Source organism: Prionailurus viverrinus, chromosome D3 (assembly GCF_022837055.1).
Source record: "Prionailurus viverrinus isolate Anna chromosome D3, UM_Priviv_1.0, whole genome shotgun sequence".
In the NCBI taxonomy this organism is placed as follows: Eukaryota; Metazoa; Chordata; class Mammalia; order Carnivora; family Felidae; genus Prionailurus; species Prionailurus viverrinus.
In genome coordinates this window covers 70,846,810-70,859,454 of record NC_062572.1, presented here as the reverse complement: position 1 = coordinate 70,859,454, position 12,645 = coordinate 70,846,810, and the positions used below count along the sequence as shown (strand labels likewise).

The 12,645-nt window shown below is 42.4% G+C and overlaps 1 protein-coding gene across 2 annotated transcripts in view; it reads left to right on the top strand.

Annotated features, from left to right (window-relative positions):
- MYO5B (myosin VB) overlaps positions 1–11,202 on the top strand; it is a 339,094-nt gene extending 327,892 nt beyond the window's left edge. For both annotated transcript variants that reach the window (XM_047828137.1, XM_047828138.1), the window contains 5 exons: positions 1,553–1,703; positions 3,035–3,320; positions 3,943–4,117; positions 6,169–6,249; positions 10,844–11,202. In XM_047828137.1, coding sequence (XP_047684093.1) covers positions 1,553–1,703; positions 3,035–3,320; positions 3,943–4,117; positions 6,169–6,249; positions 10,844–10,996 — 846 coding nt within the window. In that variant the 3' untranslated portion in view covers positions 10,997–11,202. The remainder of the gene's footprint in view (positions 1–1,552; positions 1,704–3,034; positions 3,321–3,942; positions 4,118–6,168; positions 6,250–10,843) is intronic.
- The last annotated feature ends 1,443 nt before the right edge of the window (positions 11,203–12,645 follow it).

Genomic DNA, 12,645 nt, shown 5'->3' with positions numbered 1-12,645 from the left:
TGACTTTGTAACATCATGTCTTCACTCTGGTTTCTCCAGTAAGAATCCCAACTCATCCCCGACACCACTCCCAGACCCCTGGAGGTTGCCTTGACTTTCCTTTCTCCCCTTCCTCTTTTGCTTATACTGAGAATAACACAATGAGAAGCATAAGACTTGAAGCACAATATAACCAGGTCTGTGTAGCCTAAATAAAAAGGGAGAAAAATATATATCTTAGCTGTTTCACCTGCTTTTTATTTTTTATTAAAAATTGCTTTGTGGGGCACCTGGGTGGCTCAGTCGGTTAAGCATCCAATTTTGGCTCAGGTCATGATCTCACGGTTTGAGTTCGAGCCCCACGTCGGGCTCTGTGCTGACAGCTCAGCCTGGAGCCTTCTTTGGATTCTGTGTCTCTCTCTCCCCCTCCCCCGCTCAGGCTCTCTCAAAAAGAAACATTAAAGACAATTGCTTTGTGATGTGACCTAGTATGAGAGGCTTTGCTGAGGGTGGTCACTCTTTTGAAAATAATCTATTTGGCTGCTGTTGGTTTACCTTGGCCTGCATACAAAGGGACATTGGTCACATGAATCCTTTCAACATTAGCAAATCTTTCAACTTAACATTATTTCATCTTGTTAGCATAGAAAGCCAAGAGGACTGGCGCTGTAGCTGTGAAATCATTTTGGTTTATTCTGACACCCAACAATAGAATCCGTGTAAAACTTCTCATTATCAAAACCACCTGACCCAGGGTCGCACTCATTTAGTGGGCACGTATTCCACATTTTAAAGTAACCTGGCATATTAGGAAGGAAATTGGACAGAGAATCCAACAGCAAGAATCCCTCTTTGCCTAAACCTGCTACCAACCTTATATACACAATGGAGTACTACGTGGCAATGAGAAAGAATGAAATATGGCCCTTTGTAGCAACATGGATGGAACTGGAGAGTGTTATGCTAAGTGAAATAAGCCATACAGAGAAAGACGGATACCATATGTTTTCACTCTTAGGTGGATCCTGAGAAACTTAACAAACCCATGGGGGAGGGGAAGGAAAAAAAAAAAGGTTAGAATGGGAGAGAGCCAATGCATAAGAGACTCTTAAAAACTGAGAACAAACTGAGGGTTGATGGGGGGTGGGAGGGAGGGGAAAGTGGGTGATGGGTATTGAGGAGGGCACCTGTTGGGATGAGCACTGGGGGTTGTATGGAAACCAATTTGACAGTAAATTTCATATATTGAAAAAATAAAAAATAAAAAAAATAAACCTGCTACCAACCTGGGTTTGCTGCCGTAGGGAAATTACCACCCCAGTGGGTGGACGAAATGATTTAGGCTTTTTAAGCAACTCCGACTTACCTATCATGCTGAGTTTTTGCTCTGCCTTCAAATTCAAGGGTCATGACTGAGGCCTCAAGAAGCTTGACAGGTTCTTGTGGAATCTCCTATTAGTAGAGACTGATAAGGCCCCACAAGGTATTATGAAAGTCACCTGAGGCCCAGAAGTCCTGCTGAGCCCAGCAGACCACTGAGCCTCTGTAAAGTACCCCCTCTGTCTCTCTGCAGGGCTTCATGACTCAGAATACTGCCAAGCAGAATGAGCACTGTCTTAAGAACTTTGACCTCACTGAATACCGCCAGGTGCTGAGTGACCTTTCCATTCAAATCTACCAGCAACTCATTAAAATCGCCGAGGGTGTGTTGCAGCCTATGATAGGTAAGGTGGCAGCAGACGATCTCCAGCACTCATCGTGGGGTCCGAAATGATGGGGGACGTGCCTGCTTTTAGGGAAGCAGATATCTTAGGCGTGGCCTCCAGGAAACCAGGACCTTCCTGACAAAGGCAGCGAGGTGGTGTGTGTTTGCTGTGTGCTCGGAGCTATGAAATCTTCCATAGGTGATAAATATAAATTCAAAAGGTATAAATAAATGCGTATATGGTGAAAAAATATATGCCTCGTGCCCACATGTATACTTTATTTGTGGGACAAAAAGCAAGCACATGCGAGAGAACACGGTAGTAAGCATTGGTGCAATAAATGTTGAACGCTCTGTCCAAAACAGTGTGCTGGACACTTCACATGAAATCAGATTGAAAAAATAAGAGCCATCCTTTTATAAGTGACGAGAAAAATGACATGTGCACGCATCACTCCGTGTGTTCCATAAAGGCCAGGGAGGAAATTGTTCCTTGGACCTATGCTGTAAAGCTTTCCCCCAGGTCCTTAAAACACAAATAGGTTGTAGGTGAATTCCAAGTAGGACAGAGTCCTTCATGCCATCCAGAAATCCGTCTTCTAGGATATGTTTCATTCCATATCCTTATCCCTTTTAGAGGGATATCTTTTAGAGGTAACAGGCTTAGGGAGAACTGGGAATACTTCACGACTCAAAATAATGGGATGGTTAATAGCACCAGTTCTGGAGTTGGCCGTACGTGGGTTCAAATCCTGGCCCTGCCAACTCCTAGCATTGTGACCTTGGGCAAGTAATTTAACTTCCTTAGGCTTCGATTTCCTGATCAGGAAATGAGTTGTTGGAAGATAGAAATGACTGAGCATAAAGCACTGGCACATAGTTCAACATTGTGCAGTATGACAGACCAGCTAACCTAAGATTTATATGGTCAGTGGCTCATATCAAAGAGTTGTTTGAACATCAGGACGATCTCAGGGCCTAGGGCCAAGTCAGTGGGTGGACCAGGACTACTCCCAAGTTGCCCAATTCTCAACTTTGGACCCCTCACAGAAGCCAGTACAGACCTGAGTTGCTACATGCCCATTATCTTTGTCCCATCACCAACAAGCTTAAGTGAAAATTTGGTCCACAGACTTGATCCAAGATTTCTCTGTGGAAATTTTATTCCACATAGAGGCCAACACATTAGAAATTCACTTGCTAAATGCTTTCAGTTTCCGAGCACATCAATAGCGTGTGCCGGTAGACGGTGGCATTGCCGAAGCCCAAAGTACTATATGATCTGAGTGGTCCGAAAATGGGTCGTCTTTGGGAAACCTGCAAGCTTCTCTCATCCTGCTTTTCTTTCAGTTTCTGCCATGTTGGAAAATGAGAGCATTCAGGGTCTATCTGGTGTGAAGCCAACAGGCTACCGCAAGCGCTCCTCCAGCATGGTGGACGGGGACAACTCCTACTGCCTGGAAGCCGTCATCCGCCAGATGAATTCCTTTCACACAGTCATGTGTGACCAGGGCCTGGACCCGGAGATCATCCTGCAGGTGTTCAAGCAACTCTTTTACATGATCAACGCTGTGACTCTCAACAACCTGCTCCTGCGGAAGGACGTCTGCTCTTGGAGCACAGGCATGCAGCTCAGGTAGGAGAACGGCGCCTCGCCCTCGCCACACTGTTGGAGGGGCCCACACGCACCGGCTGGAGTCGAGCACAAGGCCTTTGTCTCTGAAAGTGGAATCCAAATCTAACTGGTGATGGTCAGTATGTGACTCAATTCCATCACCTGTCATCTGTTGGTGGAATTCAACAACACGGAGTTGGTGACCTGGTAAACAAATGAGTTAAATGCTTGAAAGGCATTTGTATACTCTAAAGATTATAAAGGCAACGTGGATATGTCAGAGGGAAAAATCAATGAGTTGAGACACGAAGGCTCACACAGAAGCATAAATATGTTTGTGAATATTAAGTACCATTTATTTTAATTCAACCTATATGATGTTTCATTTTCCCATTAACTTATACAGATGTTTCAGGGACCTCATCTTTGCTTGATTTTAAGCACCCGTTCATTCATTTATTCATTCAGCAAAATGTCACTGAGTGCCAGGTGCTTTTCAGGCTTTTGCCTATGTGAGCTAATGAAGGTGAAGAGAATGATCACACTATTGGCAACTAGGCCACGCAATGAACACAACAGGTGTGCTCGCCCCAGTGAGTTAGGAGGACTGGCTTAACACAGCTCACTTTGCCTTGTATCTAAGGTACAATATAAGTCAACTTGAAGAGTGGCTTCGGGGAAGAAACCTTCACCAGAGCGGAGCAGTCCAGACCATGGAACCTCTGATCCAAGCAGCCCAGCTCCTACAGTTAAAGAAGAAAACCCCTGAGGACGCAGAGGCCATCTGCTCGCTGTGCACCTCCCTCAGCACCCAGCAGGTATGACCGTGGCTACCCCGCCAGCTCTGGCGCTCGACCTTCCCTTCCAAGTCTGTTCTGGACAGTGGGTTATTTGTGCAGTGGATGGGATTTCCTGGATGAAGTAAAGACCACCTTGGTCTTTGAAACAAGATGCCACCATTCCCTCAGTAACTTTCTAGTCCCTCTTGGTCACTTAGAAAGATAAGATAGTGTAAGCCCACAAAACAGTAAGCTTGGGTGAAAACATTTTTTGGTTGTTATTTTTTGGCTTTTTGTTTGTTTTTTGAGAGAGTGAAAGTGCTCCCATACACACACACAAGCCAGGGAGGGGGAGAGGGAGAAAGAATCTTAAGCAGGCTCCACACTGGGTGGAGGGTCTCCCAGGGGTCTCAATCTCACAAGCATGAAACCATGACCTGAGCCAAAATCCAGAGTCAGATGCTTAACAGACTGAGCTATCCAGGAGTCCCTATTTTTTTTAATTTGGTTCATTTTTTAAGGTAAAAACATTTTTAAAAAACTATTCTAGAATGTTTCTCACTAGAAATTTTAACTTTTGTTCAGAAATGGGCAGCATCAGGCATTTGGCATTAAATCATTTTCTTTACACCTCTACTTTCATTATGGTCATGTTTCCACTTAGAATCCATTAGCATGATTTTAAGTAGTCATTAGGAACCTAGAGACATTTGAATGTGCCTTTCCTCCCTGCCCTACCCCGGCCAAGTCGTATTTGTATCAGGACTCCTTTGCAGAGCTATTACCAGTCTATCAAAAGATAAATCCGGACCACACACATGGTGTCTTGTCCTCCATCATGGTGTGCCCATTTGGAAATTTGCCCACACATGGTGGCCTCACAAAACGAGATCAGCACAAGGAAATCAGACTTTCTGAGCTAAATCATGCACCTTCTTCTCCCTATCCAACACCTAAAGAACAAAATCCAAACTGTGTATTGTAAAGTAAGTACACCTTTCTTCATCTCCCCCATTAACTGCTAAAAAGATGAAATGCCAGACTCTTAAGAAAAATGCTTCTGGCATAAATGTACTGAGAGTTTTCAAACTTTATCCCTCTTTTAAAAATATTTTGCTTTCAGAAGTTTACTTCTAGAATTCAACTGGCATTGCTTTGCATTTGGGCAGGCTACTTCCACTAGACAATTGGTAGGCAGACAGGAGATTATCCCCTGTTAAATAGGAAAAAAATCTGTTCCTTTGTAAGTGATTTTGGGGGTAGTGAGAGGTAGATACCATATATAATATATATATATATATATATATATATATATATATATACACACACACACACACATATACATACGTGTGTGTATATATTTGTGTATATATGTATATACATAGATATGTATATGTGTATATATATGTGTGTGTGTGTATACACACACACACACACACACACACACACACACACACACCTTATATAAGGTAAGATGTCCAGTATTCTTTAAAAGAAATGTTTAAATGACTACTAGATAAGACGCTGAGGATTTCAGGGGCACCTGGGTGGCTCACTCAGTTAAGCATCCGACTTTGACTCAGGTCATGATCTCACAGTTCATGAGCTTGAGCCCAGCATCAGACTCTCTGCTGTTGAGTGTGGAGCTTGCTTCAGATCCTCTGTCTCCCCTTCTCTCTGCCCCTGCCCCATGTGTGTGCATTCTCTTTCTCTCTTTAACAATAAAAACATTTTTAAAAAATCTGGGGTTCACCTGGAAGGTGAGCTTCAGCGGATTTAAAAAAAAAAAAAAAACAACTAAGGATTTCAGACAACCTTTTCCTAGAATCCTTATCTTATAAGCAGGAGCTAGAGGGGCGGGTGGGGATATAGGAGGCAGGAATCCAGTAAGAGGGTTCAGATCTACCAAACAAAACCTATGGACTGTAGCTTATTAAGTGTAAGATTCCCAGGTGTCGCTCCAGCTACGAGTTGTGGGTCTTGTCTAAAGGGGATTGTGCTCTTGTGCCGATGTCCTATATTCTCTGAAATTAAAAATTCATCTTCTGTTCCTCTAGCTCTGTGCTAAGCTTTTGTTTTAATTCCAACAGATTGTCAAAATTTTAAACCTTTATACTCCCCTGAATGAATTTGAAGAACGGGTAACCGTGGCCTTTATACGAACAATCCAGGTGAGTTTTAAAAATCTTCATCAATTTTATAAAATCTTGGTCTAAACCTATAAAGGAAATCAAAGTTTAGGTTTTAGCCTTGCTTCTCTTTATTAATAAATTTTTGGTTATATTCTATGCCAAAGAACCTTACATTCTTAGGCTTTCCCTTTAGGTAAACACTAACCATATCACCTATAAATAACTTTATATATACGATATACACACACACACAAGACTGAACTTTTATCATCTCTGCTCAGATTTTAGACCTAGTCTAAGTATTATTTGCCACTATCACTTCACTGAACTATAGCACCAAATAGAATTAACAAAGTAAGCAGAATATCTGCCCCACCCATGAACCGAACTAAGAAATATTTTTTAAGAAAACAATTTGAGCTCTTTAGTCTTGTCTCTAAGACTTATAATATTTGCCCTTGGGAATACGCTTGAGAGAAAATATATTAGGGAAATGATTATTTAAATCTGTCTTGAGATTATGGGATTTTTTTTTTTTTTTACTTAACGATGAGCTTCCTAAAGCTGAGCCATAGAGGATTTGAGCTGAATGCCTAATTTTTATGTGTGACTGTGGCTGATAGCATCTGCATAATGAATCACATCCAGATGACTCAAAAACAGTGATAGTTTCTCCTGTTGTTATAAATGGGGAACATCTTGAGGAGATACAATACTTTCTCACGCCTCTAAACCTCTTTAGCTAGTGAAGTGACACCAACATATGAAACACAGATAAAAAGAAATGGAGGCAAATGATCAGAGGAGTCAGGAAAGGGGGATTAAAATCGGGGTTTATCAAAGACACTGAAGAACCTTGAGAAGACATGGGGTATAAGAAGCTATTCCGTTTGATGTGTACTTGGGGTTCTATTCAGAGCACCTTACAGCATTTCATTGTAGAGATCCAGGGATAGAGAAAGTCAGCAATGGCAAATAAACAAACTCCAGCATTGTGTATAAGTAGAGAACAGACGCCTGCAGGTCAAGGGCAGGAAGCCAAGTCAGATAGAAGGTTGTTCTTCCAAGGGCAGGAGAGAAAATGTAGTGACAGGCAGACCACAGGGAAAAGCAGGCAGAGGTTTGACCTACACGGCTATTTCAAGAGGCAGGGACACTGATGTGGAAAGATCCAGTTAGGACACAGCTGTAGTCAGCTACTGAAATTAGAGGAAGAGTTTGATGACAGAAGAGAAGCTACTGGGCTGTCTGACTCAGCGCTGATTTTTATGGGGCAATGACAATTTACACGAACCAAAGTATGAGTTTAGGAAGTCTTATTTGGCTTTAAATATCTAAGACACACACATCAGAGGGAGAGCTGGAACTGCTTGTTGACAGAGGCACTGTTTAGGAGAGCAGCCAGGCTAAAGGTCAAAGAATACTGCCATGTCAGACTTTGGCTTTGAACTGAGGGCACAGACAAAAGGCAGCAGAGGTTGAGCAGATGGCCTCTGAAGATCCAAGTCAGGTTCTGAGTCTTCTTCAGTTACCAATTTCAGTAGCTGGCAATACTATCCAAAATTTTCGGTTTTGGGGGTGTCTGGGTGGCTCAGTCAGGTAAGCGTCCAACTTCGGCTCAGGTCATGATCTCACAGTTATGGGTTCGAGCCCCGTGTCGGGCTCTGCACTGACAACTCGGAGCCTGGAGCCTGCTTCGGATTTTGTCTCCCCCTCTCTCTCTGCCCTTCCCTCCCTCCCCCCACCTCTCAAAAATGAATAAACATTAAAAAAAATTAAATCGACAGCTGGAAATTGAAAGCATTTTCCATTCATTGTCCATGTAGGTACACCTTTATGCGCTCCACAGCCACCATAGAATCCCCTCTCAATCCTATGCCCACACTGATTTTGTTCTAGAAACCTGTTTCCCAACACTTTTCAAACACTACTGCGTTATTACTGACCTCAGCCCTGCTTGAAGGCTTTAGAAAACCGGAGGTGCTAGGAGCGTTAGTCAGATGTGATGTGCTAATGAATGCGGGGGAGTTTAGCAGATCAGCATCCTCAGCCTTCTCCAAAACGGGGAAATAATGAAACCTGTAGAAAGTTACAACATGTCAAAATGTTGTCACTACCTGAGGCAATGGGTGTGGCTTCCTAATGAGGAGGAAAGCTTTCACAGTTGAAGCTCGTAGGAGACGACCTGTGTTTTCACAGATTCAGGCTGTGTTGATTTTCCTCTTGGAAGCACTCAGTGAACCAGTCTCAGCAGCGTTTATAAAAGTACAGTTGCACCTGGGTTCACGGTTCAGAGGTTGATGGGATGTGCACAGGCAGAAGGTACAAAGGAACATGTAAAGATCAGAGCAAACACGGGACTCACCTAGTGCCAGACACCATCCTGTGTACTAAACACGATGTGTGGTCTATCAGTAATCACATCTGACATGCAGCTACTGGTATTCTGTGTGCCTGCCTAGATTGTATGTTCCTCATGACTGCCTGTGTGTGTGTGTGTGTGTGTGTGTGTGTGGTTTTCGTAGTATACCATTTTGATTCCCTGCTTTCATTTTCTGTATATATTTTTTTTAGTTATTAGTAGTCACCTTGTTGATCACAGTTAACATCTGAAACTCTCAACAACCTAATTTAAGTTTATTTATTTTTGAGACAGAGACAGAGCATGAACAGGGGAGGGGCAGAGAGAGAGGGAGACACAGAATCGGAAGCAGGCTCCAGGCTCTGAGCCATCAGCCCAGAGCCTGACACGGGGCTCGAACTCACCGCGAGATCATTACCTGGGCTGAAGTCAGACACCCAACCGACTGAGCCACCCAGGCGCCCCACAACAACCTAATTTAAATAATACCAACTCAGTTTCAGGAGTACGCGAGTTCCACTGCTACCCATCTCTGTCCTTCTGTCGTTATTTTGTTATTGTCACAGGCCACGTGTGTTCCACATATGTTCCCATTGACAGAAATTTATCATTGTTTTCTGTACCTGTATAAACTGGATAGGAAAAAGGAATTACAAACCAAAAGTCCGCTGCTAGCTTTTACATTTACCTATGTTCTTTATTTCTTCTGTAGCTTTGAGTTACTGTCCACTGCCCTTTTATTTCAGCCTGTAGGACTTTCTTTTGTTTCTTCTGCTTTTGTTTATCTGGAAAGGACTCCATTTCCCCTTCATTGTTGAGGGATGGTTTTGGATGTAGAGTTTTTGGTTAACAGTTTCTTTCAGGACTCCCTTCTGACCTCCATGGTTTCTGATGAGAAATCCATTCATAATCTTCCTTGAGGACACCTTATTGTATGCAGGAGTCCTTTCTCTCTTGCTGCTTTCAAGATTCCCTCCTTGTTGTTGGGCTTTGATAATTTGACTCTAATGTGTCTCAGTGTGAATCTTTTTGATCCCACTTGGGTCTTTTTTTTTTTTTTTTTTTTTTTTTTTTTATCTTGGAGTTTGTTGAGTTTCTTGGAGGGGGGAGAGAGGGGTGTCTTTCATCAGATTTGGGACATTTTTGACCATTATTTCTTCATATATTTTCTTCCCCTTTCTCTTTTTCTGGACTACTGTGACATATACGTTGTATGCTTTATGGTGTCCCACGGGTCCCTCAGGTTCTGTTCGCTTTTATTCTTTTTTCTATGTGTTCCTCCAACTGGATAGTTTCAGTTGCCTTATCTGCAAGTTCACTGATCATTTCTTCTGCCTGCCCAAGTCTGCTGTTGAACCCCTTTAGTAAACTGAAAAGTATCCTTTCAGTCATTATACTTTTCCTAAAATGTCTGGCTGCAGATAGAGGGGGAACGGAAAGAGGCTTAAATCTTCCAATTGATGCCACTGGGGGAAGCCACCGTCTCCCAAAAGAAGCCAAAATCAAGGCAGGCATTTGTGCCAGTCCATCAGGGAATGCCAGACCAACAAGTGCACAACCCCAAATTTTTGGAGGACAAGCTTCCACTGCCTGCCCTGCCACACTGGCCAGCTTCTCCAGGAGTGTGGGCTTCTCCCCCAACAGCTGCAAGGGGCTGGAGACTGGGGAACAGTGGCTGGTTCATACATACTGCTCTCTTAGTGAACATAAGCAGCCTCCCCCTTCATCAGGCATACTCCTGCTCGTTGTAAGTGTCCAGTCAGTTTCCAGAGTTCCAAGAGAGTTGATAGCAATTGCTTTCTCCAGCTCAATGGTTGCTTCAATGGAGGGACTGAGCCCCAGTGCTTCCCACTCTGCCATTTTATATGCTGTCACTCTCCCCATTCCAGTTTACAGATGAGAAAACTAAGGTGTAGACATGTTCAGAAATTTGCCCAGGGTGGTACCAGATCAGAGCTCAGGCTGTCTGTTTCCAGAGCCCACGGTCTTAACCACTTCACTACAGTACCTGTCCACATGATTTGCACCTGAAATGTAGTTTTTCTATTCTAGCATTAGGGGAGAGCTTAAAGCCATCTCTCCAACAAGCCTACAACAGGGCTCCTCTCCTGCCAAATAACCCCAGGGACAGGGAGGCCACGTTTTCCCACAGCCCAACCTAATTGTGTTAAATATTTCCATGATACACGCTAATTCACTTTGGTGAGTTCACCTAAACTGGCTATCTTTAGGTGTTTTAAGTATTTTACGTGGTCTCATTCTTCCCCACAGGCACAACTACAAGAGCGGAATGACCCTCAGCAACTGCTGTTAGACTTCAAGCACATGTTTCCAGTGTTGTTTCCATTTAACCCATCCTCTCTGACCATGGACTCCATCCACATCCCAGCATATCTCAATCTGGAGTTCCTCAATGAGGTCTGACAAGGCACCTTCCCACCTTTGGCTCCATTTCCAATGAGAGCAAAAGGAAGTCTATACTGTAAAGTGAATTCAAGGATCTATTAAATCTTTAAAAGTGGATCACATCAGAGACTGAGAACCTGCACAGAGTGCTGAACTATACGAAATAAGACACATCTGTCATTATTTTTTGTACCTACTACTCAGAATAAAACACTTGAAATATGGACAGTTTTTTTAAGTTTATGATTTCAGTCTAAATGAGTTCATATTATAATAATCTACAGCCACCAAGCAGTCCCCATGGCCATATAAAAGGTGCCAATCTATAAAATGGAAACTGCCTAGTTTTGATCTTTCCATATAACTGGAGAATGCCCAAAGTAAAAGAATATTAAAAATATGTAAATCACATAAATTGCCTTCAGAGGACTTTTAACAAATAATGGTACTAATAACCCTGATACTGTTGCATACTGGATAACATTTTTCCAGGTCAACAAACCACAGGTGCAGATGAGTTTGTGGGGAGATGTTCTGAGAACAAAAATACAGGGGCCTTGTGAGAAGTTTTTCAAAAATATTTTGAATGCCTGGTGATGCAGAGACGGTGGTGTAACTGACCTCCCAATGAAACATTCCGAGTACTGGGAAAGCAAAATTATAAGACTCAGTCCCTAATGTGCTTAAACCCTTTTTGCATAGTCTTGGATTTATGAAGGAATAATGCTAAAAATGCTGTGGTCCCAAGGGGGCACCTGGGTGGCTCATTTGGTTGAGCATCCAACTTCTGCTCAGGTTATGATCTCGCAGTTTGTGAGTTCGAGCCCTGCATCAGGCTCTGTGCTGACAGCTCAGAGCCTGGAACCTGCTTCAGATTCTGTGTCTCCCTCTCTGCCCCTCCCCTACTCACACACTTTCAAAAATGAATAAATGTTAAAAAAAAATTTTTTTTTCAAATGCTATGGTCCCAAACTTAAAATGTGAGCAAGATGGAAAGATACTCTTTGCTTCTAATGCTAGTCCAATGAAAATGTGCATAAGCTAAATATTAGAAAATAAAACCAAGTTTTATTTACAGATTAAAAACCAAACAAGTTCATATGAAAGCCTGCAATGCCCTTAATGCTATAAAACTTCCAATAAGAGCATCATATAATTCACTGTAATTCCAGATGATCAAAATAGTAAAGGAAAAAAACTTCATCTTGAAAACTGGATTATTTGAAAAAACCTTTTTAAAAAAACCTTTTTAAAATCAGGGATTATTATTACCCAAGTTCTTTGGGTTTGTGTATGTGTGTGTGCTCTTTTTAAAGAGTGAGAATAACCTATGTCCCCTTTTCAGGTTATTTTCAATATTTTTTTTTAAATTAACACAGAAACATCGGAAATATCTCTGCTTTGAAAAAAAGGATTAAAGAATATTCAGTGAAGTATTACACACTTTGTTTTTATTGGTTTTTCCCTTGCCTCTTCAAAGGAGGCATTGGTTAGAAAACCCTGCATAGTTCTCCACGCCTACTTTTTTTTATGATTTTTTTCCATATTTCTAGTAGATTAACAGTATGCTGTTCCCATGACCAAACACCATCTGTTCTGCAAAACCAAGGAGAGCCTATTACGCTGAGAAGATAAGACTTCTCCGTGAACTGCAGGTAGAACATCCC